General features: G+C 36.0%; 1 protein-coding gene across 10 annotated transcripts in view; it reads right to left on the bottom strand.

Annotated features, from left to right (window-relative positions):
- DENND1A (DENN domain containing 1A) overlaps positions 1-23,329 on the bottom strand; it is a 484,353-nt gene that overhangs the window by 366,010 nt on the left and 95,014 nt on the right. For 8 of the 10 annotated variants that reach the window (XM_063081865.1, XM_063081863.1, XM_063081859.1 and 5 more), the window contains exon 3: positions 1,364-1,407. The exons of the other annotated variants lie outside the window; for them this stretch is intronic. In XM_063081865.1, the coding sequence (XP_062937935.1) occupies positions 1,364-1,407 (44 nt within the window). The remainder of the gene's footprint in view (positions 1-1,363; positions 1,408-23,329) is intronic. 10 annotated transcript variants of the gene reach the window in all.

Genomic DNA, 23,329 nt, shown 5'->3' with positions numbered 1-23,329 from the left:
ACTATGGCCTCAAGTGTATTCTAAACAACGCTTTAAGATTTTCCATCCCTTAGAAATTGTTTAAAGAAAAAAAATGCATTAATGAATAGGTCCTATAATCTTTGGATTGTGTGCTTTAAATCCAAAGGGCTCAATCCCGTAGCAATTTAAGGCAAGATAAAAATTTAACTTTCCTAGTGGAAGATGAAGCAAGGAGTGCAAAGATTTTAATATTTTTAAAAATCTTATTTAAAAGTCTTGAGATCAGACACAAAGCAAACCATACCGGTTCTCTAGGGTTCTTGTACTATAAAATCTCATTACAAAGCATCTCATTATACTGATTATCCAGTTATATTCCTGGTCACATTATCTCCCCTGTATTCACAAAGATGTATTAGATACCTTGCTCTCTATACAACAGGCCACATTGTAAAGGTATTACTACCACTGTACTCAATCTTTCTATTCCATCGTACTTATCCTCATTCAAGAACTTTCAATAGAAAAAACTAAATGGATGTACTTCAAAACCATGCTTTTATAGTGTGCAATATCCCACATGTGAAAGGTTTTATAAAGTTGTCTTCAGCGTAATCAAGGATGCTTTTATTTCAAAAATGCTTTTAAAGGTAGACCAAATTGTGTATTTGAACTAAAAATGTAAGGTGCCCCCAAAAAGCTACAAAACATCTCCAACATTTCTCAAGATAGAAACTGGAATCCTGAAAGTATAACCTGGAACTAATTACAAAGAGTAGAGCAATATCAGAACTTCAGCACTATTTTGTGAGTAAAATAGTTCCTTCCACTCCATTCTAAGCTTGCAGAATGTTGGAAATTCTAGATGGTAACACCAACCGGCCAGCCTTAACTTTTACTATCATCATCAAAACCACCCTCAACTAAAGACCATTCCTACGTGTATCTTCTCCTTCCAGTATTGCCATAATACACAGTTTCATCATCTACTTAGAATTCCAGGAAATGTTATAAACTTCCCTCCTCCCCCCTTTTTGTTACACTGCTTCTTGACTGCTTAAATAGCATTTAAAAAAAAAAAAAAAAGTTCACAGGCAATCCAAAAAGGATTTCCTAATGAACTGCAGACTGTAGCATACCTCAAAGTAAAAAGTAGAAATCGTGATAGATTTTCTTCCTTACTTTCTGTGCATTTTCCCCCTGAAGATAACACCCCAAATCTAGCACCAACATTTTCAATCCTACTTCAATATGTTTTACTTTTTGTCTTTGGTTCCTAATTACTGCTTCTCTTCCCTTCTAAAAATTCATTTATCTCTTTCAGTAAAAAGAACAGTAATAATATGTTGAACAACTCTGAAATAAATTTTGTCATGTAAAAAATTAATTACGCATTCCGAACCTGGTCACTGTAGTCCTCCGGGAATTGCCTCTGCACCTCAGGATCTGTAAATAATTGACAGATAATATTAATTGGCTTTGGATTAGTGAGCAAGCAGAGGATCACACATTAATATTTGATCAGAAGATGATAGCAGCCCTGGCAGGGGATCCAAGGGGGGCAGCTGAGGCTGCTATGTTGATGAGCACAAGGAAGGACTCGGCAAGGCACTCCCATTACCCTCCTCCAGAAATATAAAAAAGAAAAATTTTAAAGACCTGATGCTACTGTTAACTTTAGACTATTACCTAATGCAAAAAATCTTGCCAGCTGCAAATTGCCCTCAATATATTTTCCCAGAGAAAATGAGTTTTAAACCTGCTTGACTTTTCTTCTCTAATCAGAAGCCTCCTTTCACAGTTACAGATGTGGGCTTGATAACCCAACCTTAAACACCACTTTCAGATCGGGGAGGAAAGGGGCGTGAGAAAAAAATTCCTTCAAGAAACAAGTGCAAAACTCCTTTTAAAAATAAACATTTTGGGAAGGATATATTTTATGAACTCTTATGAAAATACAGATAAAACTAGTTCAAGTTTTCTTCATAACGGAACCAACACTTTTGTTCTGTCAGTGTAAAAATATGATATGAGTAATTATGTTCTGTCTGACATAATTAGACTTGCACAGAAAATATAAAAATACATAAGTGAAAATATCTCTCATGACCACCTATTTAAAATAGAATTACTAAAGGGTCACTTGACTCTTAAATCATAATTGCAAGATAATCCAATGCCATCTTCTGTAAGTCAATACAGAAATGTACTAATTAAAAGCTATTAGCACTCCGTTTACAATTGATTAGGAAAACATTCAATCTTTTCTAATAAGAAAAAGATTTGGTTCCTCAGAGACACATTAAGGGGAGTGATCAGAATAATATCTATTTGGGAAATTGTGTATCAATGTAAAAGGCTTATTGGAAAAACAAAATATTTGAGTGTCTCCCCTCTAACAGTGATCACAATATATACACTATGTAATTTTCATATATATATCTCTAAAAACCACACTAAAATATCAATTTACTTCTCTGTGAAAGTGAATCCATGTAGAAGTTAAAACCTTCCAAATCACAATACAGAAATGCAGTTAATTTTTCTTCAGTGAAGAATCAAGAAGGGAAAAAACTAAAGGCCTATTCACATTCTACATTTAAATCCCAGAAATGCCAGTTTTCAGGTCATTAAAACCAATGGATGTTATTTTTTAAAACCCAAGACTAACAACAAAAGCAGGAATATTCAAAAGTTCACACCAAAAGCAAAGCTTTCCAAAAATGGGTGGTACAAAAAAATTGAAACTATCTACACACCATTTCAGCTCTTGAGGTGTCTTTCTGGTTGGCTTAAAAACTGGGGATCAATTTCTTTTACCCTTATCTTCGACTTCTAGAAAGGGACCAATAATGTGTCTAACCTATGACTAGCAGAATTCTGGAGGATTGCCCCTTCAGTACCACTCAGAGCTGCCCTGGTGGGCCCGATGAAGAAGCTATTTCTCTTTGGCTTGAAGGGCTTAAACCACACAAGGAAGGACTCAGCCCTCATGACACAAGAGGCCAGAGGGTGCTAAAGGTGTTGTAGGAAAAGTACCAGGTCCTCAGAGAATTAGCCAGCAGGATGCAAAGCCTATTGCCCAGGAAACCTCTAAGTGTACAACGGGTAGAGGGGGGAGAGTAATGGGAGGGGTAGAGGAGGCCTAAAAAAGAGAGCAGTGGCTATAATTCCTAAAACATACACAAATAACTTAAAATTTGGTCCAGAGACCAAACAAATACAGCTCTAGGCCACTGAGGAGTACAATAAAACAGAGGTTGGGAAAACCACAAAATCATCTATGCCTTATTCTTTTTCTTCCAATTCTCATGTGTTTAACACTTCCATTAGAAAACTTCATACAGAAATGACTCACATATAAATCTTTAATATCATGTCTTCTTTCTCACAGTAGTTTGTGCTTCTTGGGAACCACAAAATAGTGATAGAAATAAAGCCAAAGACTTTATTTTTCTATCACCATTTTGTGAGGAGATAAACATCAAAATCCAAATTTTATAGTATATTATTCAATTTAAAAAAATAAATTTATCGTTCATAGGTGAGAGAAGTTTCTTAAGTCTCTTTAATCAACTATATTAATAAGAAACCATATTAATAAGAAACTCACTTTAAAAATGTATTTTATTCATATGTACAACAGAGTAGAGTTGAAAAAAGAGAAGAAAAAATGGATTAAAAGAAAAATCAACCTAGTTTAACACAGTGAAGGTAAGGATGACCATGGAATACAAAGCTGGATGCCATTAAAACCACATTACCCTAAACACTGTCTTGGTGGTAGGCAACATAACCATCAATTAAATTTCTCCGTCTGTCCTAAGACTATGCCTAAAGTAAGATTTCTTGTTTTGACAGAATAATGTTCCAAGATAATACATGCATTATTATTTACTATGATTCAAGCATAAAACTTTTGATTTCTTTTTTTAAGTCCCCTGAGGTTTACAAAAAGCAAACTGCATGACTCCTTAACATTCTCTAAAGCAATATTTTTTTTTTAAAAAAAAGGCAAAGCTTTTTAAAACCATCCTATAAAGTTCCATTCAATTAGCTCAAAGATCCAATCTGATAGTTAATAAAACTATGAAAGTCATTTTATAAAAATCAACACAAAACTGCAAACAATTTGTTTGAATTTTCTTAAAATATCTATTTTGCACAGGTTGAAATATTTTTTCACATTGAGTTGATCACAATGCCATAATGTCATCAAAATATCGACATTGGAAACATCTGAGTTAAAAAGGTCCAAATACAATCTGCTTTTCTCAAGCAACACAACACCCGCCTTACTAACAGTTTCAGCATGGCACATGTACAAAACCTAGCACCCTGCAGTTAAGCAAACCGCCTTTAAATTTTCTGTCTGGCAGCAATCCACTTGCGTGTCTGTATGTTTTTACAAGTACTCTATGTATTTCATTGCGTCAGCTGCATTTCTTTGAGTTTTAAATGGTCTGGGAACATTTTATGAAATGTTCTATATCTTTATATGGAAAATAACGTACACTGGAAAACTGTGCATCGGCCTAATATTTATATATCTATTTCTTTATCCACCATCGAATGCTATAACTGCTAATGTTCCAAAACACCTTCTCACATTCACATGCTCACCACCAAATGTAGTGTCACCAAACAGCTAACTTTCAACACAAAAATCTGTAGTTGAGAGTACTTATCATGGAAGAAAGTTACATTACAATTTGCCTAAGCAATTGGCAGTATGAACAGAGTTACTGGCATATACGAAGCTTTTTCCCTAAGAATTGTCCCTCTGACAGAAAATTAAGAACATAAAATAGTGGTACGTACTACACTCTTCTTTCCTTACCCTCCTTTCCCAGCAACTTTCTCCTGATTTAAGTAATAGATTCTTACAAACTTAATCAATTTTGTCATCTCCCAGGAAAATATTTTTCAACAAAAAATACTGTATTTAGAATATCTTGCCAACTATATATATATATATATATATATATATATATATATAAAATCCATTAGAGTCCACACATCTCTTAACCATATAGGCCTAAAAGAGACAGCTGGCTCTTGAACAAGGGAACAAGGTTTTATATCATGTCAATGTGATGGGCTTCTCCCAGCACCACAGCCATCTAAGAGGCTATCTCCACAGAAATATCTATGTGCCACCACTTCCACAGAAGGCCACAAGAAGTGTTTACATATTTAAAACACACATTTCACAGTATAGGATTCCCATCAGCACAGTTTCATTCAGGCACAGAACATGACCATGCTTAAAAAGCTATGTCTTCACCACAGAAAAAACTGATTTCCACAACAAGCATGTCTTACTTTTTTCTTTCTTTTTTTTTTAAAGAAAAGCTAGTTATCTTCAATCTCAACAGTCTGTTTCCTAGTCTTCTACTAGACATACCTTTAACTCTTTAAGACATAGCAGATTGCCACAGGATGTTTAATTAATAGAATAAGAGTTTGGGCAAGACTTACTGGAAAGGTGCTATAAATTATTTTATACGGGCTCCAAAAACCTTGAGTTCTGCCTTAGGCTTAAAGTTCCTAGAAAACGTGGTAGACAGATCTTTTACAGCAGAAATGCAAAATAATTCATAAAAGTACTGTGGTTATGTATGAGGGCTCATTTGTACATTGGTAACTAGTATGTGTACACACACACACACACACACACACACATACACACACACACCTTACCAAATTATTTTCCTTTTTCCCTCTGTCACACCAATGACTCCATTTGCAGAGCCCTAGGCATGACGTATTTAATTGATTATTGAAAAACACACTGACTTCATTTTGTGCATAACAACTGCATAGTAACCAAATGTCACTATCTTCTATAACTGAAGCTCTTTTAGGAAATTTAAGAGAAACTGCAAATGTAGCAGTTAACACGGGAATTTACACTGCTTTCACTTTTAACATGCTAGGTATTAAGGCAGAAAACATTACATTTAACACTTAACTAAATTTATCCAATCATTATCTCTAGGATATTTCAGTCAATAAGAGAGAAAATATTGAACACATTTAAAGCTTACAATTACAAAAATCTGCCCTTTAAAAAGCAGACTTTAACATTAGCTTTAAACTATTTAATCTTGTTTTTCAATTTCATGGAGTTTAAGATAACTATCTTCCTCTCCCCACAACCATAAATGTTAATCCAAGCTGTAATCAGATTTAATTTTCCAGACAAGAAGGTGGGAATATGTTTTAAATGGGATAATAGTCCACTATGCTGCTCTTTCACTAATGACATTTTCGAATTTTATACACTAAAAATGTAGACTCCAAAAATAGTCTAAGGAGTTGCACATTCTGAAGACAACCTCGGCCTTTCCCAAAACACACTCAAAAATAAACTTTCTTTTAACCTTCAAAAAGAAAAGTTAATTTTTTTGTATAATGCATAATTAAAGTTTCTTGATAGTATGATTGCAAACTGGACTGCAATACATAAAGAGCTTCAAGGACACTACCTATTAAACCTATTAAATCTAAAAAAACCCCAGCTTCATTTACTTTGTGTTATAAAATACCTGAATCATTAGTTTAGCATTTTAACTAAACAATTATTCTAGTAAATTACTCCATTTTGGTGATTAAGATTTACTTACTAAAAGTAATATATTTTTGAAAGGAATGTTTCAAATGCTTTACATAGTTTAAAGAAAAAACAAACATGTTTTCCTTTTCCTTAACAATGAAACAAAAAGGTTTGTGTTATCTTTTAAATTTTTCTTTTAATTAAAAATTACTCTTTCAAAAAAGATTGCTAAAATGCAGATTTGACCCTAAAATTTCAAAGGATTTTAATTCACTAATTAGAAAAAATAATAATTTTGAAGTACTTTAAATGAACATTTATTTGGTTTCCACATACAATGTAATTGTTACTTAAAAAAAAATCTATTCTAGGGCCGAGCCCGTGGCGCACTTGGTAGAGTGCTGCACTGGGAGCGCAGCGACGCTCCCGCCGCGGGTTCAGATCCTATATAGGACTGACCAGTGCACTCACTGGCTGAGTGCCGGTCACGAAAAAACGACAAAAAAAAAAAAAAAAAAAAAAAAAAAAATCTATTCTGGGTATTAACTTTTTGCTCTGGAACATCAAGACTGTAAGACATAAATACTTTGAATCATCCCGATTTTTAACTATGATTTTATTCCACCGTTTCCCCCCGCCAACATTGGCATTTAAAATACAGTCAAATACTATTGCACAACAGCCAACCTGAAAACATAGGAACAGTTGACCATCTATACTATTAAAAAAACACAAGTAGCATTATTCAAGGAAGGAAAGCAAAACCCACCTCGGTATGACAAGCAATGAAACCATTCACGTGCCAGATTCCTCTTCAGACTAACATATTCTGCCTTTCAGACATATCCTGCTCCGATGTGACTATTTATGCATAAATAGCAGACACTGACCTATTGTTTTCAGTTGTTGGAGTTATGAATGTAGTACAGTTACCAATTAAATGAATCAACAAGTCCTAAATGCATCAGCTGTTCTACAAATAATGAGTCCATTGACATTATACAGTAAAATCTAGGGAGTTTCATCTTTCTTTCTAGAGAATGCTGATAGATTTTAACGAGCAAATGCTACTACTTACTGATAATTAGAAGTATTTTTCATAAGTAACTTCATCTACAAAAGGAATATAAATCTGATCCTAAACCAAATTTATGCCACATAAACCCAAAAATCAAACATAAGTGAAATTCAAAAGGGAGCTTTAAAATGGAAAAGAGAGGTTAGCGTGTGCCGGAGGTGGGGGAAAAAAAGTCAAAAGGATATGTTCACTCACACTTACCTTTTTCCCTACTAAACATCTTGGTTTTCAACTTTCATTATTATTTACAATTTAAATAGTTAGAGTTTTCTTAAAAACTAGTTAAAAGTTTAGGACTCCTGAAATCTATCAAGTTGATAAGTAACAAATATACATGAAGTTCTTTTTTTTTTTTTTAATAGTTATCATCTCAGGCTTCCACGTAATTTTTCTAAGAGTTAAGATTCATTTTATCCCCCCTTTTTGAATGAGTAACCCAAGTGTCACATTTTTATGCCAATGTGAATAATTACTTTAGACTTAACCTAAATGACAGCTGTGCCCTTTCTGTATTACAAACATGACATCACTGAATATGGTTTTCATAAATAGATATATCACATCTATCAAATTTGGTGAAAAGAGATAACTTAATTATTTACTAGAATGTAAAAACTAGATGGAGTACCCACTATGTGCTAAGCGCTGCGACAGGCATTTTATATAAAATTTCCGACTTTATCTTCATGACCAAGCTATGGTATTGGGACTATCATATCGATTTTATCATAGTTAAAGAAAGCAATAGGTTATCAGTTGTCTAAAGTTAGAAAATGAGTATTCACTGCTGGTACAAATACTCTGATGTGGCTAGTCCGGTTGATGAACAAACGATAGTCCCTGCCCTCCAGGAATTTACAGTCTAACTAACCCTAATATAGAACACAGAGAATTAAACAAGCAGTTACCATGGGACTTGATAAGTGCTCTGCTAGGGATCAGCATAGGGGCATCTAGCTTTGTCTTAAGGGGGACAAAAAAGACTTTCAGGTGGAAGTGGCAGAGCCAGAGGTAGAGCCCAGAACTAGACCAAGGCTCATCCCACGCTACCACACACCCCTTTCTGAACAGTACACAGTACGGTGAGTAGACATTTTGTGAGGCCAGGTCCCATGTTTTACTTAACTTTGTCTCCTACAAAATATCTGGCATGTTACAAATACCCAACAAATACTTTGGGCATAATAGAATAAATAGAATGGAACAAAATAAAGTCATTAAATACCCTGTCTCTCCAAGTGGATAAAAGGCCAATTTCAAAACATCCTATTAAAAACAAGCCTTTGAACACTATAGACTTCCTAAAGATCACATTGGCATGTAGTAAGCACACAATAAATACCAGTTGTTGTTATATTATTAACCCCAATGGAGAAATAAGTATGCGCTATAAATTAGATGGCTACAGACATATAGGTGTGCCTCGAATTGGAAATAACATGTTCCTGAAATAAAATTTTATAAACCCAATTAAAAATTTCCCATTGCCTTCTATTACTTACTTAAAAATGTTATAACTTTGTCAGAAACTGATTTTCTCTACATTGTCAGTGGTTCCAAAATCCTTAAGCTACAGTTTATTTGCCTCCTGGCATCTCTTTGCTAATGATCTGTAAACATCAAATGCACTAGAGACTCTCCCAGATTTACAGAAACCCTGAGGTAAATCTGTATAAATTGAAGGACCTTTCTGCTAATTCCTTTGCTTTTTAAGTTTGCATACTGGGTTTCAGAAACAGAATCCCACTTAAATGCTTTTGCAATAGCAATTATAACACTACCAGGTACTACTTTCTGAATGCCTAGGTATACCAGTCATTGCCATAGGTGGTTTAATTTTTATCTTATTTAATCACAATAACTCTGCCAGGTAAGTAAATGTATCCCTATTTTATAAATAAGAAAAGTGAGGCTCACTAAGAACAAATTCACAGAGTTAACCAACAAAGCTGGGATTCAGCCTGGATTCATCAGACTCCAAAGAATCCAAAACTGGCTTTCTTTTTTGGCTTTATTTATTTACATCCTCCTGTTGATCTGTCTTCTAGTCATTATTGTGACTCAACAATAAGAATACATCTGGACAAATAACTAAAACATGTTGTCACGAAACAGGCCTTAGCAGATTATGAATGCAAGCTTTCCAATTTTTCTATTTGAATTCCTTTGCCAGTTCAGGATATAAATAAAATGACTCCAATGTAACTAGTACCCAATTTGACTAGTAAATACAATACTTAAAAGATGAATTCATATTAAAAACTTAGAATAATTTTGAAGGACAGAAGTTATCTTTGTATCATCTATGAAAAAAATCATTGCTAAGCAGTGTGAATAAGAACATAGAGAAAATGTTTTCCTACTTAAGAAAATGTGTTTCCAAGTACTTCTAAACCACACTGGGAACCCCAACGCTAAGGCCAAACTAGGGCATACAAGATAAAGCTGACAATCCTGCAGTGAAAACACACTATGCGCATCAACCAGAAGACTTTCTTAAACCAAAATTCTGCCTCTCCCCCTGGGAACAAGCCATTGCTGCCCCACCCTTATGCATACCATTAGAGAAGCAGTGTCAATGTCCATACCACTTTTTAAAAAAATTGTGGGAAAATATACATAACACAAAATGTACTCTTTTGACCATCCTTAAGAGTACGGTGCTAGGGCATAAGTGCATTCACACTGTTGTGCGACAGTCACACCATCCACCTCCAGAACTTCATTTTCCCCAGCTGAAACTCTGAACGCATTAAACACCAACTCTTATTATCCCTCCTCCCAGCTCCTGGCAACCACCATTCTATTTTCTGTCTCTATTAATAGATTAGTCTAGATACCTCAAAGAAATTAAATCATACAATATTTGTCCCTTTGTGACTGGTTTCTTTCACTTAGCATAATGTCTTCAAGGTTCATTTATGTTGTAGCATGCATCAGAATTCCTTCCTTTTTAAAGCTGAATATTCCACTGTATGTACATACCACATTGTTTATTCATTATTCTGTCAACAGACATTTGGGTTATTTCCACCTTTTGGCTATTGTAAATAGCGCTGCTCTGAATATGGGTGTACAAATATGTGTCCAGGTCCCTGCTTTCTCTTCTTTTGGATATACACCCACAAGTGGAATTACTGGATCATATGGCAATTTGATGGTAATTTTATTTTGAGGACCTATACCACTTTCAATATGTCTCGAGAACTTTATGTTGTAAAGCTATCATAATCTAGAAATCTTAGCCTAGCCATTAAGACCAACCCACCCATTTCATCTCTACATCTTAAAAATGAATCCCCAAATCTAGCCAGCCTAATCAATTGATCTTCCCACAAAAGTTGATATGCTCTGCTCACCTTTCTCTTCTTCCCACTATCCAAATCAGACACTTTCAAAAGATGCACTTAGGCATCACAATTTATAAATGTGGCCAATAATACATTCTTCTGTGAATTATCATTCAATCACTCTGGCACTTTCAACAAATTTTAAAAGACAAAGAACTACACCCTCCATCAAAAGTGCAATAAATTTAAAATGAGGCTGCCAAAGGAACAGCACAACTGGTATACTCACATGCCTTGCTCCCTAACTCCCAAAACTTGTGATCAGCCAGCAGCAGAATTCTCAACCTCCTCTCTGCAAGTTCCCATCACATTCTTACCATCTTACTGAAACCCAACGCAGGCTTCCTCTGAAACCCTCTCAAGTGGCAGATGTTTCTTCTCCCCACCTCCTCCCACTGGCCTGGAGGTGGGGTAGGTGGCCTCTGTTCCTTGTTGCCACTTGCAGACCATTCTCCCTCCTTACTCTTCAAAACCCCAAATTTTAACCTCAGGTCACCAGACTGTACCCTCCCCCCAACCCCCAACCCCACTCTCTCTCTCTCTCTCTCTCTCTCTCTGCTTTGTTGTCATATACCAATACCAGGGTTTACTCCTCATTCCTTGAATCTTCTGGATCCTTCTGCATTGTCACTCACTCTACCACTATTCCCACCACAATTTTACCAATTATCCTGTTTACATAGATGATCCTTCCAAACCCCTGAACTCTTCATCCATTGGCCTCTTCCTCCACCAACAATCTTGCCCTCTATCCATCCACAGCTACTCACTGCTATGGTCATGCTCTAAACTGTACCCTCATCAATAACCAAAGCCCCCTCAAGGAATCACACCTTCAAGCATTTCAGTCTCCAGCCATGACCTACTGCCTCTCTTTCTAGTTCATTCCCTGTAATACTCTACTTTCTTCAATCCCACAGGTATGTACTCTCTATCAATCTGTCTTGGGTCTACTCTATACTCTGCTCTTCATCTATCTCAGGTCTACACTATCCTCCTTATCCAGCTTAAATTCTATTGATACCATTCAAATAGAATTTGATACCATTGAATGGTATCAATAGAATTCAATTGGTTCAATTGGTTCGATTCAATGGTTCAATTCTATTGAACCATTCCTTCACACACATCCTCAACTCCCTTGTGCCTCTCTTTCTTTGTCATTCTAAACTGGCAAAACCCCAATCCTTGTTAAGTCCAACTGTCCACCTGTACCCCTGTAGCTGACTGTGGCTGCAGAAAAACCACACAACTATGCTGACTAATCTCACTTTAAATTCATGATTATGAACTTCAAGTGATCTTTAATGGGACTATGTAACCACAGCACACTTTCCTTCATTCATTTACTCTCGCTCTCCTCAGTGACTATTTCATATTTTCTCCTCTCCCCTCAAACTTCCAACCTTCTCCATCCTGAAATTTCTACTAATGACCTATTTGCCACTTGCCAGAGAAAACGGAGCAATCAGAAGAGAACTCCCACAAGACCCCTCTCCACCACCCCTGCCCCAGATTCTGCTTTCATCTTATTACATGAGGAATTGTCTGTACCCCTTGCAAAAGCCCCTCATCCACGTGTGAAGGAGGATCCCAACCCCAATCCCTCTCACCACCTCAGACACAGCTAAACCAATTCTCCCATTTTATTCATTTTCACCTCTGTACTGGATCTTTCCCATGTGCATATAAACATGCTGTTATTTCTGCAAATATTTTTTAAAGGTCAAGCCCACTCCCCAACAGTTACCACCCCATTTTTCTCATTCTCTTTATGGCTATATTCTTCGAAAGACTGTCTACTCGGTCACCAGCTCCTCTCCTCCCACTCTCTTAGACCCATGCTTCCTCCCACCACGTCAGTGAAACTACTCGTGTACCAGTGGCCACACCAATGACCTTCTTTCACAGCTAACATCAATTATCAGTCTTCAGTCTTGATCTACAAGCACCATTCACACTCATGATTACCTCCTCCTCCTTGATCACTTTCTTTTTTCGTGTGGCTTTCCGAGCATCCCACTCTCCTGCCTCACTGGCTTCTCCTCAGTCTCCTTGCTGATTTCTTTCTATTGAAGGGCCCCAGACCTCAGTCCTTAGACTCTTCACTTTTCTTTCTCAATGCCCTCCTTTGCTGGCCTCTTTCAGTCTCATCACTTCAAATACAAATACACACTGTTAACGTTAAATTTATTTCTCCAGCTCAGACCTCTACCAACTCTGGACTCATTTATCTGTCTACTCAGCATCGCCACTTGACATCTCAAATTTAACATGTCCAAAACTGAACTCTTGATCTTTCTCTCCCATCTCAGATCCAATGCGTCAGTCAATCCTGTCAACTAAATATTCAAAATATGTTCAAATTCTGATCATTTCCCAATATCTCCACCACTACCACCCTGGTCTAAGCCACCATCATTTCCCACCTGGATTACTACAACAGCCTCCTAACAGGTTTCCCTGCTTCTGTCTCCAATTCCTGTTCTCAAAACAACAGCCAAAAGAATCCTGTAAAACTCAAGTCAGGTCCTCCTCTAAATTGTCCTGCCTTCGCCAGCAACTCTCTGACCTCACTTCTTCCTGGTCTACCTATTTTTCCTCAAACATGCATGCCATGCTTCCACTTCATGACCTCTGCCCTTCCTGTTCATTCTGTCAGATAAATATCAAGAAATGAGGCATGTATTATCAGGTCTTTATTCACAAGTTAATTTCTCAATGTGGTGCAATATAAAGATTTATCACATTCTAATAGTAATTACTATTTTTTAAATGTTTTAAAACAAGACTAAAAGTTAACCCACCAAAATATCTAACCATGAGTCTTTGAGTTGTGGAATTATATATAATTTTTTTCCTTATCTTCTGAATTTTCTACATTTTTTAACACGGTCCATAATTTTTAAAAAATGAACTTTGTGATAAAGAAATATGCTCCTAGGAAATTAGATTTAAATGCCCTTCAGCAGCTTATAATGTCCCCATCTGCCTCTTCCTATGTGTTGACCTTAAACATTCTGTAGATTAGCTCACTCGACATCTATTAAAACAACCTTCTGTGGACCCTCCAGTATTACAGAGGCTAGAAAATTTAAAACTATTTCCCAATGTGTCAGCCCAAAGGCCCTTACAACTAGGATACTGAGTATGATTTAGGTTCTGCCAATCAGATCCACCGGGTGAGACTTGAAATCCGATCTCAGGGAAGTGGGGAGACAGAAGGCAACATGTGGAATCCATTTTTCTGATACAGAGCTAGCAGGAATGGCATGATGGTTTCTATTACCTTCACTTGGACCATGACCGATACACATACCTCTTCCTAGTATTTATCACACTGGACTATAATCTTCCACTTACTCGATGACCTCCTCTACCTAACCCTAAGCTTTCTTGACAGTAGAATCACTTTTATTTATCTTCCTATCCTCTAAACCTAGACCAAAATAATTGTAACTCATAGCACACAATCATTCTTTAGTAAGCTTTTAGACAACCACAATAGCTACTATAATATTAAAAGGATTTGATATGAGTATTAAACTGATGGGATTGGGGATCCATAGGCTATATCCTGCCACCACATGATCTTAAATAAGTCTCTGGACCTGAATTCTCTCACATATAAGTTGAAGTATTGACTAAATGAGTTTTCTTGACTCTAAAATTCTATTACTCTATGATCTAAAATTCTGAGACAACTCATTGCTCTGGTAAAACATCCATGTCTATAAGTATCCTTCAAAGGAAAAAGGCCCCGAGGAAAGTACTTCTTTCTACTTTTCCCCATGGCCAACCACTCTACAGAATTAACAAGCCTCTCACAAAACACACAAAAAATTTTAAAGTCCTTTCAATGAAGTAAAATTCCAAGTTTAAGTAGCAGTGGCTACTTAAATAACATTTTATTTATTCATTTAGGAAGTCTGGACAGAAATACATACTTCCCATTAAGAAGTAATTAGCTCCATAACTGTCCTAAACTAGACTTTCACACCTGGTACAACAATGAAAATCTCAGAGACTCCTTTTGTCATCTCTGTCTGGCTTCATGACTTCGCTTCTGTGGTTTCATGTCATAATCTGGAGGGGTTTCCTCCCTCCTGCCATTAATCTAAAAATCTGCATTCCTGTAAAAGCCCAGCCTCCATTTCAAGAATGAAGAAAACCTATATGAGACCAAAGGATTCTTGGCTTGGGTTAATTCTACCCTAAGAAATCTCTCCTCCTCAATGTGCATTTCCTCCATGGTCTCATGATGTTTGCCATTATGTGTGTCTTTCGTGTTACAAGGCAGCTGTGTCCTTAGTGGATTCATCAGGGTTTCCCTCACTCTGGACGCTGCATCCATGCTGACAGACAATGAAGGAAGGTTCAACGGAGCCAGGTGAGGAGCCAGGGCTTGAGAAGCAGGGCACACAGGAAATGTGGGGTGTTGGGGTAGCAGAAGGCAGGTACACAAACAAGTATTTTTAAAAAAGAAGAATAACCATCAAAACCTCCATGATGCCTAAAAACCTCTGTCAACATTTTAATAACTATTCTTCCAGCTCTTCTCCAAGACTGAATGAACTAGGATCCTCAGAGAATCAGTCTGTGCCCAGGGTGCACTGAAATAAAGGTGTAGCAAATTTTCCAGGTATAAATGGTGGCTTAGACCAGGATGATAGTGGTGGAGATGAAGAGAAATGGCATACTTATTGCTCCTCTCAGACTCACTTAACACAGTCCCTCACATAGATATCTTTGAATAAACATGCAAGTCATCCCTGAGAATAAGAATGAAGCTTTGTCGGGGTTGGTGCTTCCCAGTTGCTATACAGGAGTGAGGAAAGGGTAAGTGGGTTCACAGGATGCAGCAAACACAGATTCTGGCACTGATCAGACCCTCCTCCCTACACGTTCTACAAGACAGCCTGCCCCATTCCCAACTATATCATCATAGCCCCGCATTGCAACTACACAGTCCAAGAAGCATTCCTTCCTCCTATAGCCCTCCCTATGGAAGAAAACCCATATACTCCTGCCACTGTAGCTCTGCTTACACAACCAAATCTAGCTATGTTCATCCTGGAGCCCCCTGGGACCTACAGGATTATACAAACAGTGCACAATAAGGTGAACCCTGTGACTGAGAATGCTGAAGATTCCTAAGGCTAACACACCCAGTAAAAAAGCATCTGGGAAAGATAACTCCAGATTATGCTCCAAGGAGTTGGTGTGGGGTGGTGACAGGACTGGATTTCAATGCTGGCTCATCCAATTAGCTGTGTGAACTTGTGATGATTATTTAACCTTTCTATGTTTGGTTTCCCCATCTGTAAAATAGATTACATCATATCTATAGGGATGCTATAAAATATTAAATGAAACAATACATTCAGAGAAGTTGAACTAATGCTTGGCATGTGATAAGCTATCAGTATATTTTGGGCATTATCATCATCTTACATATTATTTTCCATAATAGGGTGGCAAGTGAAAATGCGAGTGAGCACTGAAGTCAGTCCTGAATTAGAATCTTGATTCTACTGCTTATCAGCTGTGTGATCCTGGACGAATTATTTTTCTGAGGACTGGTGTCCTAATCTGTAAATTGGGCACAATAATGTCTGCTTCATAGAATATTCATAAAATAATGAATGTGAAGGACTTTGAACAGTGACCAGCACCTAGTGGATGCTTAATAAAATTAACCATTACAGGAGGAAAAGGAGCATTTAAGTGTCAACTTGACTGGGTTAAGGGATAACCAGACAGCTGGTAAAGCATTATTTTTGTGTATGTCTATGAAGGTGTTTCCAGAAGAGATTGACATTTGAATCAGTGGACTGAGTAAGGAAGATCCACCCTCACCAATGTGTGTGGGCACCATCCAATCCACTGAGGGGCCAAAGAGAACAAAAAGGCAGCAGATAGGCAAATTCACTCTCTCTTGTGGAGCTGGGATATCTATCTTTCCAGACCTTGGACATCAGAAGTCCAAGTTCTTGGGCCTTCAGACTCTGGGACCTACACCAGCAGCCCCCAGGTTCTTAGGCTTTCAGCCTTGGACAAAGAGTTAAACCATCAGCTCCCCTGGCTCTCAGGTCTTTGGACTCACCTGAATTACACCACTGGCTTCCCTGGTTCCCCAACATGCAGACAGTACACTGTGGGACTTCTCAGCCTCCATAACCCTGTGAGCCAATTCCCATAATAAATCCCTTCTTATCTATCTATATCTCCTATTGGTTCTGTTTCTTTGGAGAACCCTAACTAATATTCCTTCCAAGGTCATCTACATGCAGAAAGCATATAAAAACAATAAATGGTAATCAGCTATTCGGTTCATCTCTGACTATGACCCTCTGCTTACTCAGAACAAGTAAGAGCTCTGCTTACTCCTTTACCGAAGCTCAATTTCTGAGCTAAATTTAGAATCCTGACTCTTCCCAGTCAGGCGGCTGTATCATTGCTCCCCTCCCTTTCGCCTGGAGATCTTTTGCATTTGTCCTGTTATCCCAGTTAGTCTAGATAAGAACCCTTACTAATTCATGCTAGCTTCCTAGCCTCAGTTGCTCACCACTGGCACTCACCAAGAAGGTCCAATATCTTGAGGACCAGTAATGCGAGGCTGTCAAACTATCCTAACAACATTTAGCTTCCAAAGTGGAAAAAAAGGAGTCCAGTGAACTGTCGATCCATTCATTGCAAAGTTATTTATTGCACATCTACTACAACTAATACTAAGAGGGCATCAAGAGACATAATCTGTGGTATCTCTCCAATTACAATCAGTAAATACTCTCTGAAATTACTCAAGTAAAACAGAAATTATGATAGTTTTGGAAAGAAGGATGAGTAGATGAATTAAGGATTCTCCTACCTAATGAAATGAGTTAAGAAAGGTAGTAACGTCTGCCAGAGAATTGCATCTGCTCCCTCTTCTGCATGAACACAGTCTAGAATTATCTAGGAAGCCAACATTTCAATTTGAACTTGAATCTTTGAATTCTTTTATACTTCCTCCTTGACCCTGTTAAGCAATCAACCTGAACTTTCCTTCCCCTCACAGCCTCCAAAGTTGAAGGCACTTCCCAAGGAAGTGGGATACCAGACCCCACTACCATTCAGATCCTTTACCATCCTGAAAGATGCCAAAAAAGGGATGCAAAGAGGTGCTGAAGTTTTACAATCCTGATCATGTCATTCCCCACCATCAGATTAGCAAAGGTTAAAAGTGTGGGAAATATCTGAAGATTAAAGGATCTGGGGAAACAGATCATATACTTGACAATTAAGAGTGTGATTGGATGGAAAGTAATGTGGTACAATTTTTCTGCAGCACAAACAGAATAAATTTTAAGTGTCTATCCCTTTTAAGCTACCAATTTTACTTCTAGGAAATCATCCATGGAACTCATAAAAGTCACTGCCTTCGACAAACAAAAAAGTTCATTACAGTGTTGTTGAAAACAGTGAAAATATGAAATCACCTAAATATCAATCAACATGGCAATGGCTAAATAAAGTATGGTAGATCCACACAACAGAATACTATAGAGTCATTAACAGTGATTTAGTAGAATGTGAAGCAACTGGAGCTCTCATATGTTGCTGGAGGGACAATAAATTGGTACAACCACTTCAGAAAACTACTTAACATTATCTAATAAAACTACACATACACCCACCTTATGAGCCAGCAATTGCACTCCAAGAGAAACAAATGCACATGTTTACCAAAAGGCAGGTACAAGATTATTCATGGTATCTTTCTTGATAACAGTAAGATTGACAGGATGAATAAATTGTGCTATATTCATATTGAAATATTATACAGCAATTAGAAAGAATACATGCAACAATATGAATGAATCTCACAGCCATATTTCTGACGAAAGAAATTAAACGATCCAATTTAAATAAAGTTCAAGAACAAGTAAAACTCTATCTGGTGGTAGTCAAAGAGTAGTTTCCTCTGGGGGGCAGGAGGAGGAAGGGAGGATACTGAGTATGAGAGAGCACGGGTAGCCTTCTGGGGCGTCACAGATGATCTTGATCTGGGTAGGGGTTACACAAGGGTATACACTCATCAAGCTGTACATTCATGATTTGCAGATTTACCTCTTTGCTAAACCTCAACACATTCTAAAAATGAAGTGATTTAGAACCACAAATGACGTGAAAAGGTATCCTTTTTAATAATTTTTAATTGGGCCTCTGAAATACTTTTATATTGACTGCTATACAGATTTAACAAATATTAACGCTTTTTGTATCTTGACTTTGGTATATTTTACATTTCACATAACTCACACCATTCAATGATTTTTAGTAAATTTACCAAGTTGTGCGATGCCCTTTACTGTTAATCCATTATCCAACTCCTGCTCCAAGCAACCATTCTATTATCTGTCTCACTAGATCTGCTTTTTCTGAGCATTCATCTAAATGAGATCATAAAATACATGGTCCCCTGTGTCTTGCTTCTTTCATTTAGCATAATGTTTTTGAGTTCATCCATAACGTGACATATATCAGTAATTTTTTCCTTCTTATCACTGAATAGTATTCCATTGCATAGGCACTGCGTATCTTTTCTATCTGTTCACCAGCTGCTTGACAGAAATAGTAATATTTTGCCAGATTTCTACTCACAAACATAGCTAAAGCAACACTTCCTTTCATCCCATTCTCAGCAATAACCATCGTTGGGAAGTTTTTATACTTTCAATACATATCAATGTCCCATGACAAAGTAATTTTGTATTTTTAACATTTACATATCTTGTATATTGAATATAATACTTTTAACTTGATCTTTTTTACTTACAATTATGTTTCAAAAACATAATTGTGAGTAAACAGATTTATTCATGTTGTTTCAAGTAGATTGGATCCATTTGATTGCTATATAATTCTTCAATTATGAATAAGTTATAACTTATCCATTTCTTTTATTTATGGTCATTTAGGTTTCCAGTATTGTTTATTACCAAAAAAAAAAAAAAAAAAAAAAAATGATGCTATGAACAATGTTGATGCTGTCTCCTTGTGCATATATAAGAATTTCTCTACAATATATACTTACTGGTAAGCGCTGGTTCCTAGGCCATGAGCACCTTCCACTTTACTAGGTATTGCCAAAGCACTTAAAAGTTTTTGCTCCCCACATTCTTACCAATACTTGGTATTATTCAACTTTAAATATTTTTCCACTCTCATGTATGAAATAGTATCTAATAGTTTTAGTTTTTATTTCCTTGGTTTTTACTGATATAATATCCTCATTTGATTACTAACCATTTGAATTTCTTCTTTTGTGACTAAGGCTGTTTAATATTTTTTACCTGTTTTTAAAGTTTATTTCCTTCAAATTCCTAATGCATTCTGAATCCAAAGCCTTGCAAAATTTTTCCTTCAATCTGATAATTTTCTTTTTATTTTGCTTACAGTTTCTTTTGCCATACCAAAAATTTAAATTTTAATGTAGTCAAATCTTTTTCATTGTGATTTGTGCTTTTTTCTATCTTATTCAAGAAATCCTTTCCTACATAGACCTCAAAATATATTCTAACATTTTCTTTGAAAAGTTATGAACTTTTGATTTTTTATAGGTTGTTATTCCATCTGTAATTTTTATAAGGTTGTGAGCAGGAAATTTTTTTCAGATGGATAGCCAATTGTCTCTGAAATAGCAGAACTGCCTGGTGATAGCCATTTTACTCCTAACTCCTAAGGGCAGCTAGCAAAGCCCCACCTCATCCCCCTCAAAAAAAATGTTTATGGGAAATGTTTAATACTTCTTAATATCATTTAAATATGGCAAATCATAGATAGCGATAGTTGGAAAGACAGAATATACCAGAATATATTGGGTCAATTTTTCTTAGACCTGAAGAAAAAGACCTGATTCATTTTTATTCAACAAAAAAGCACAATGAATCTAAACAGACACTGGATCATCTAGGAAGTAAAAAAATATTAGGCAAAAGCAAAGTGGTCAAACATTTCTACTAGCTTTCTTTTACACTCATGAAACACCAAGTTTTGACAGTTTCACAGGGACACAAAACCAAACTTTGACCTAGCCCTCAAAATTCACAATCTCACACCAGATTTCTACTCCTTTCCAAAGCCGAGATTTAGAAAAGAGCCACTTAGGTAAATGCTTATCTCAATAGTTACGGTGCTAAAAGAAAAGAAATGCCTCACTTAATACTACTGAAACCATTACTAAACTTGATTCATAATGATATTCTTGCATAAACTAACAAATTATTCCACTGATATAAATACTCCTGTAACTAAAGATTTTAACATAATGTTACATTTACCATAATAATTTACATAATATAACAGTATCAAGCAGCAAAATTTGAATTCTTTGTTCTCTTAAAAAAGAAAAAGAACACCATTTTAAGTTAATGATACGTTTCTGAATATGACACTATAAGGCATTCTTAAAGAGGTATGCATAACACGGACATTGATAATTTACCAAATAAATTCACTGTGATCAGTTCTATTATAAAAATTCAGAGGAACTGTTAATGAAAGCAAATGTTAATTTAATATTTTTACCCCTTCCTTCTCTAGCCATCTATTAGAACCTAACTTATTGAGAATATCATTTTTAACAGTATTTCTTTGCAAATGTTATACTGCAAATGCTGTATAATTATCTTTCAGGCTTCAAATTTTAGGCATTCTACATACTTTATATTTTACATATACTTAAAAATGCAAACTCAATGGTCAAGTAAACAAAAAAGGTACTCTTTGGTTTAAAAAAATTCATTAAGCATAATAAATCCAATTAGACACAGTATGAGGTTTTCCTCAAGCCATACAATAATAATACAAGTATTGTATTGTTCAAATATTTTCATTGTTATACAGGTTGTCACATTTCACTTTTAATAAGAACTGACTCAAAGAGACCTTGGAACAAAAGTATCCTAACCAAGTAGCAGTTCCCAAAGTATCATGCTAAAAAAACATTACTCTCCAATTCACACAATTCAAACAATCAAATCAGAGAACAACCACTTCTTTATTAACAGAACAATGCACACTAGTTTCCTGTGTCCAAGTGATGTTACCTAAAAAAATATTTAAACAAGGAAAACTAAAGGTGAAATAATTGGAATAACGTCAATACTAATAAAGTATTTTTAAACTAATCAGATGTTACTCACTGAAAGATAGTTTTGTGAGTTTAACAATGATTCCAACTTTAGCCGAAACAAATGAATTAAAATTCCTGGAATTCCTAATGCTGGCAATCTTCTTCATTAAAATATAAAATTAAAAACAATTCAATCTATGAAGACCAAATCCTACTAGAAAAAAATTGATTTGGTTAGGCAGGTAATTAAGTTTTATACAAACTAAGAATGGAAATAAAACAGTACCTTCATAACAAAGATATCACAAACAGCTGTATTCTTAAAAATTATTCATTTGAGACATAATTTGCTCTCCTGCAGTGTCAGATGCTAATACAACCAATTTTATACAATCTAAGCACTGTCTACAGATGCACCTTGTGTTTTTAAATCAGCAGGAACCACTGACCAGCATAAGCAGTATCCGTAACTAATCAGCAAGTGTGTAAAGTCTGACACGCCCCAAAATACACATTTAACCACCTGTCTCAATAAATTCACAAGACTACAAACAACAGTACACTGAACAAATTTAATTCAGAAAGGATCAGAAAGGCAGTCATTGCAAACAGCCATTGTGCTGCAAATCAGAAACAACTTCTAATAACTTCCCTCTGCCCTCTGAAGGAGGAAATAGTTTTAATTTATTAAAATCATGTTTTCTAAGAGAATTCCTAAAGATATACATTATTATGATCAATCTAATTTTCCAAGCTGACCTTATTCTCTATTAGATATCCTACAATATGATGAGGCTGAAACATCTATAATTTAGTCTTTTAGGACAATCTAGCAGTACGTATAAAAACAACACAACTGCTGTAAATAACTCAAAAAGAATAGGAAACTTACTGCAACGTGTTCAAAGAGGATAAGGAGAAAAAGAAACAATTATCAAGGGTCTATTTAGTACTGGGCCTCCCAAAGTGACTTAACATTTTCCTTTTTAATCTTCACAATAATCCTATGAGATAGGCATTATCATTCTTAATTTACAGATGAAGAAACCAAATTTTAGAGGTTAACTGATTTCCTTAAGGTTATGCAGCTATTAAGTGACAGAGCTAAGATTTAATCTTAAGTTTGTATAATTCCAAAGTCCAAGCTTTCATCTGCATCAAGGTCTCCCCACCAAAACATTAGTGAAATAGGCTTTATGGACTAGCCTGAGAAGTTAAGTACAGTGGATGAAGTTGTTTCTAAGGAGATTTATGACTCAAGT

Source organism: Cynocephalus volans, chromosome 17, assembly GCF_027409185.1.
Source record: "Cynocephalus volans isolate mCynVol1 chromosome 17, mCynVol1.pri, whole genome shotgun sequence".
In the NCBI taxonomy this organism is placed as follows: Eukaryota; Metazoa; Chordata; class Mammalia; order Dermoptera; family Cynocephalidae; genus Cynocephalus; species Cynocephalus volans.
The sequence above is the reverse complement of the archived record's forward strand: the minus strand, read 5'-3'. Positions and strand labels throughout refer to the sequence as shown.